The following is a 6,329-nucleotide window of genomic DNA, read 5'->3' on the forward strand; positions in this document are numbered from 1 at the left end:
TGGGAGGAGCTGGGGAAATGGGAGGAGCTGGGGAAATGGGAGGAGCTGGGGAAATGGGAGGAGCTGGGGAAATGGGAGGAGCTGGGGAAATGGGAAGAGCTGGGGAAATGGGAGGAGCTGGGGAAATGGAAGGAGCTGGGGGAGATGGGAGGAGCTGGTGGGGAAATGGGGGTCTGGCAGTGGTGGGTCCTCTGCACAGAGCAGGAGCTAGGCTGGACCACTCCTGACACTGGATGGCCCGCGTCTCTGAAGCGAGGCCTCTGCTGCCTCCAGGAGGTATCCCTCCCCCTGCTGCTTCGGATCCCTGAGTTGGGGGCAGTGGCCCAAGAGAAGCTGAAAGGCAGCTGACTCCATGTCAACTGTGGACTTGTCTCTTCACCTTTCCTGAACCCGCAGGTCACTTGTAATTATGACAAACACAGTCCCATCTGACCTGCCAGCCCCACTCATCTGGAGTGAGGTGCCTGGAAGTGACTTAGGATGAGCGAACCAGCAGCTGAGTTCAGGTCTGGCTGAGAATCAGCTCTCTAGAGGGTGGGGCCAGCCAGCGGTGCCGGCAGGAATCATTTCAGAACTGATTCCTGGCAGAGACTGCGGTGGGGTGACCATTCTCAGGGAACTAGGGTGAGGGCTTGGGACCTGCTCTGGGAACCGGAGACCAGGAGAGACCAGTGTGGGACCTATGGGCTGTCTGGTTCCACACAGGAGAAGAGTAGGGGAGGAGAAAGAGGTTGTGGGGCTGAACAAAAAGAGAAGTGACATTTCAAGTGACATTTCAAGGCAAAAGTCCAAGGCAAAACTCTCCAGAAATTTCCATCCTGGGAAACTGGGTGACAACATAGGGCTGGAGGGTGGGAGCCGGCCATCAGAGTGGATCTGGGTGAGCAGGTGACCAGGGAGGGTGGGGAACAGGGTAGCGAGGCCTCTCCAGTCCACCTCTTCTTCTTGATGGAAGTACACTCCATGTTCCGCACACCAATTAGTATCCTCCAAGCACAGGCCAGGGCTGGGGCCCCAGGTGGGGACTCCATTCTCAATGCCCTGCATTGGGCCTGGGGCCACAGCACACAGGCCAGTGTCAAGCTCTGCCTCCCCCCACCCCCAGCTGTGGGTCCCCTGGGCATCTCCCTCCAGTTGCAGACACAATGACAAGCCTGGGCTCCTAGGACACAGGCTGGCCCCCCACAGCCCCTCACCTGGGTGAGGAAGAAGTATCTGTAGATGTAGACGGAGGCGAACACCAGGCCCATCAGCAGCACGACCATGCCCATCGACAGGTAGCACACGCTGCCCACCGAGCCGCTCTTCCTGTAGCGGGGGTGGGGCTGCCGCTCCTCCTGGGGACACCGTACCATGGTCAGCAGGGGCCCTGGACGTTGCCTCCCCTCAACCTCCAAACGGAGTGCCGGCAACCAGGCAGGACTGAGCAAACACATTTTGAACTATTGCATGTTATACCAGCGTGTCCCGGGGGGCCCGGAACGCTCCCCTGTGAACAGGAAGGGGAGCCCTCGTATCTATAACAGGGATGGGAAAACACGGGGCAGGCTGGGGGAACATCATTCGGGAAGATTCCTGCGGTGGGGAGTGACACGCTTAGCGAGTGACACCAGGACAGATGGGACTAGTGAGAGGTGGGGAGACCAGGGTGAAGGCTGGGGGAATCCATCACAAACGTTGTGGAGTGGTGGCTGGCTGTTGGGGAGGGGGCTCTGGAGCTTGGCCAGCATTGGGCCTGGGGCCACACCCCCCCAGCCTACAAGAAGGACAGTGGCAGCCCCTCACAGGTCCCAACTGGCACACAGGGTGGGCATCTACACGAGGAAGGTCTGCCATGAGTTTGGTGTGGCCCGTAGGGGCAACGGGGCCAGCCGGCTCCTGGGAAACACAACCAACACGACCCACCTGGAGCCCCCCCAAGGTGTGTCTGTACGACGACTGAGGAAGGTGTGAGGGTGCAACCTGGTACAACTGATTCCCCTGGCTGCACTGGACCGGGAGGCTGTGACCTTGACCATCTGTCCAGAGCTATCCCAGGCCCTCATTCAACTTGGACATGTCTGCCTTTCTGTCCACTATTTAACATATCCTCCATGGTGTCCAGAGCGTGCCTGGGCACAACCACAGGTCAGGAACCTCATCGAGGGGAGAGCCCCACACCCAAAGAAAAGGCCAGAGCACCTGCCCCTCACTGTACCAAGCCCTCAGCCTTGGCCTGGTCAGCGGACTACCAGACCTCACCTGTGTGGAGAGACGGGAATGGAGGGGCCACTGTACCTGGTCCGCATTCATTAAGCCAGCTGCCCTGACTGACCTCCATGGCCAGCGCCTCTCCCCACCTGTTTCCGCCACCACGTGGTGTCACCTGTCAGTCTGGGCTGGATGTGGTCCCAGCAGAGGGGCTCAGACTCAGACTGCCCAGACACTGACCACACGGACACAGCCCACAGGACAGGTGGTCTTCAGAGTCCTGAAAACCTGGCAGTCAAGGGGAAGCCCCCTCCCCCACTCCCTTTTGGGTCTGTTGGGGTTAAGAGAACACAGAGTCCTCTGAAAGGATAAAGGGCTTGATAAAAATAGCAGCTTTTTATCAGGCCGCTCAGACACCACCAGGGCTACTCAGAGCTGGGGTTCCTTGCATTCTAGACCACCAGAGAAGCAGATGGAGCCCTGAAAACTCTGAAAGGCGTTGTTTCTGCTGTGAGGTGCAGAGTCAAGTACTCCTAGCGACCTTATTTATCAATAACAGACCTGAACCCTGTCCTATCCTCTGCCATCCGCACCATCTGACACAACTTGAGCCCATGTCAATCATCTCAATGGGGGTCTTCCTCTCTTTCACTGACCCTCCACCCTTCCAAGAAGGATGTCCTTTTCCAAGGAGGGTAGCCTCTCGTCACATGTCCTCCAACGAGCACTCTGGCTGCACCTTTCTTCTTGGGTTTTTTTTTCCCCTTGTTGTGTACCATTGAATAGGATCCAATTGGCAAAGGAGATTGTCCCTCTTCTCCAGCAGAACATCTGGTGGATTTGAACCGTGTGCCTTCAGGATTGCAGCACAGCTCCTTGTCACTAGGACACCAGAGCTTCCTCCAGGCTGCACCTTTTATCTGTTCACTGTTTTGGCAGAAAGGTGAGGAGGAGCAAATGGAAGGCAAACCAGACACGGAGGGCTTGGGTGAGACCTACTGTCACTAAATGAGGGGACACTACATCCAGGTGAGCGCTCTAGCCTCACACACACCTTTCTGCTCCTACCCTGTCCCTCCTGGTCGGTGTGTGTTTCTGGTACCTAGGGGAGGCCTCAGCCAGCATGGAAAGGTCAGTGGAAGAGGTGGGGATGAATGGGCCCCATGCAGGTGACCGGGTATGACAGACACTCCAGCCAGGATCCCTCCTCTGAGAATACCCTGTGTCCTCACCTGGGTCTGCTGGGCTCCCAACCTCATCTGGTCTGGTTGTGACAATCTCCTCCAAGGTCTGGGGACAATGACTAAAGAAGGGCCCACTTCACCTTGCTCCCTGCACAGCGGGCCACAGTGTCATGCTGAGTAGGGAGGGAAGGTTGTCAGAAGCTGCCAGGAGGTGACTTCAGGGTCCCTGCATCTGATAACAGCTCCAAGAACAGGGCCAGCTGGGACGCCCCAAACCCTCTGGGCCTTTGTCTACTGGGCCCACTGCCACATAACCAAGCACAGGGCTGGCACACCTGGGTGCTATGAGGGCTCCGTCTGCGCTCCCCAGCCCCCAGGTCACTGCAGGTTGGAGCTTCTAGTCAAGCAGGCTCCATGCTAAACCCCAGGAAGACTCTGCCCCTCGGAGCAGCCCCCACCACCAAGCGCCGGAGGCTTGACAACTACGCCATACCGTTTCCAAGGCAACTCGGCTCCCAGAGCAAACTACCTCTCCTTCCCTTGCACGCAGGGCCTCCAGCAAGCATCTCGTGACCCTGCGAGGGTCATAACACGCTTTAGCAAAGCCAGGGCCCAGCTGGCCTGGGAAAGAGCCAGCTCGAGAATAACCAGCAGATCCACGCTCACTTCCCTCGGTGACAGTGACCGATGGCGGTGCAGGCTGGCCGTGCAGCAGCACCCCACAGGGGCCTGGGCAGGGCACCTCCCAGTATCACCCCTGTCCTCGGCATCTTTGTCCGCCAGGCTCTGCACCAGGGCAAGGGGCACAGTGGTGAGTGTGTGTGACAAATGGCCAGAGGCTGCACCGAGGGGGTGGGGGCTGGACAAACACCACTGACCGCCCTGACTGCGCACAGCTCCCTGCTCTGGATCTGAGAGCCCTCCCCCCAGGGACCGTGACACGGACTGACCAGTAGCAGAATCTACCTTGGGCCCTAAGCTGGCCCAGCATCCAGCCACCATGTGGCCGAGCCAGGAGAACCTTGGGGATGGGACCCTGGGACACTGGCCACTCTTCTGCTCCACAATAAACACTCAGGAAGGTCGCCAGGCAAACTCCAGCAGCTCGTGTTGTGAGCGAGAACTCAAGTCGGCAGGAGAGGCCACTAGCCTGCCTCTGGGATATTATGGGAAAGCATTTTTTCCCTAAGAGAACTCCTGCTCGCTGGCAGACGGCCCTGAAACATGCTGGGAGAAAGAGGCCAACAAGACAACCCCCGTTCCCCTAGGGGCCCTGAAAGCCCCCACCCCTAGGGGAAGGGTCCAGCAATGCCACCTAAAAACCCAGTTCTGGCCTTGGGGAGGAGGTCCAGGGGACCTGCGGGAAAACACCCTGCCCACCTGCTCAGCGAACTGCCCACCACCTACCCACCCCGTGTTTCTGGAGACTTGCTCCCCCACCAAGGCCGGGAAGTAAGGAAAATTGAAACCAGATCCCCAGGTATGCAGTCGGGGAGAGGGACACAGGGGCCGTTAATCAAAGACAAAAGCCAGGGAGAAAATTCCAGAGCCGAGCAAAAGCTTGTAGTCTGTACAAAAGTGTTTCTCTTGTAACCCCAGGCAGTGCACCCCCCTAAGTGCCCACCCTTGCTGGTGTGAGCCTGTGTATTCAAGAGGAAGGGATCAGGTCATGAGCCTCCAAAGTGTTGTCAAATGCAGGCTGCTAGGAGGGGTGGGGGGTGGGGCCTTCCACCATCAGCTTCCCGAAGGCCAGACGAGGGAGGCTGGTGGCTTGCAGGGCTGGGCCCACCGCAGCACTTCCGTCCACCACCAGCCACCAGCCTAGGCTGCAGACACTAGCCCCCTTGTGTGACTTCTGTTCCAAAGCTGGGAGAAGTCCCATGTGAGGGAGCTGCCCCCTACCCACGTAGATAATTTATTATTAAAAGCCAGAGGACCCTCCCAAACTCTGCAACCCCACACCCCCTATCTGGTTTGTGCTGCTACCCTGTCCCCATCATCGGGGACAAAATGCACACCGGCTGCCTGAATAAAGCCCTCCCCGGTGGCCCATCACTGGCCAGCCCACTCTCCTAAAGCTACTCCTGGGAGATGGCCAAGTGCCCACAGCTTAGGGGGGCACTCCAGGCCAGGCGCTGGACACCATGGACGTGTGCCCGCTGGCTCAAACAAATCCACAAGGCCTCCCCAAGTGTCAACATCCAACAGCCCCCACGCCACCTCAGGCCCCCGGGTGGGCCCCGTGGGTCCACAGGTGGTCGCGTGGGAATTCCTCCCCCAGCCCTGGCTTCTCCCTGCCAGGCGGAGGGTAGAGGGTGGCCAGCAAGCCGGGCTGGAGGAGGCGCTGGCCGGCTCAAGGCCATTACAAACAGCTCCCGGGGCTATGTTGAAGTTTCCATTCCCGCAGGGGGATGAGAAGAGAGGACCCACGCCAGAACTGCCTCCATGCTGTGGGGTGTGCTCCCCATTCAGCTGCTGTGGGGACAATGTGTCTCTCCTGCAAAATTCTGGGACTTCTGATGATAGGGTCTGCCTCTTGCTCCCCAAACCCCCTGGGCGACAGTGGAGGAATCCTGGGTGCAAGGTCCTGGAGAGGCACGTGGGCACTAGAGCAACGCCTTCTGCACCCCTCTCCCGGCGCTGAAAGGAGGGGGCTTGCACAGGCAAGCAGGTGTGTGGCGCCCCTTGCAAACTTTTCAAGCTGCAGAGCAGGTCTTTAAATATAATTTCCATAGCCCCTCCTGCCCTAAGCACCATTTACAGCCCGAGCTGCAGGGGGCCGTGGTTTTCAAGCAGCTCTCCCCAGCCAGGTAAGGGGCACTCCACCCAGGGCCTCCAATTCTCAGTGCGGGGATCCCACCTCTTAGGGCCCACGATAATCCTCCACCTACACACACACACACACACACACACACACACACACGCCTCCAATTCTCAGTGCGGGGATCCCACCTC

General features: G+C 58.8%; 1 protein-coding gene across 4 annotated transcripts in view; it reads right to left on the bottom strand.

Annotated features, from left to right (window-relative positions):
• The window catches only part of ITM2C (integral membrane protein 2C), a 12,093-nt gene that overhangs the window by 4,495 nt on the left and 1,269 nt on the right, over positions 1–6,329 (bottom strand). For 3 of the 4 annotated variants that reach the window (XM_006893484.1, XM_006893485.1, XM_006893486.1), the window contains exon 2: positions 1,197–1,337. The exons of the other annotated variant lie outside the window; for it this stretch is intronic. In XM_006893484.1, the coding sequence (XP_006893546.1) occupies positions 1,197–1,337 (141 nt within the window). The remainder of the gene's footprint in view (positions 1–1,196; positions 1,338–6,329) is intronic. 4 annotated transcript variants of the gene reach the window in all.

Source organism: Elephantulus edwardii, unplaced genomic scaffold (assembly GCF_000299155.1).
Source record: "Elephantulus edwardii isolate Elephantulus edwardi_28Jun2011 unplaced genomic scaffold, EleEdw1.0 scaffold00127, whole genome shotgun sequence".
NCBI lineage: Eukaryota > Metazoa > Chordata > Mammalia > Macroscelidea > Macroscelididae > Elephantulus > Elephantulus edwardii.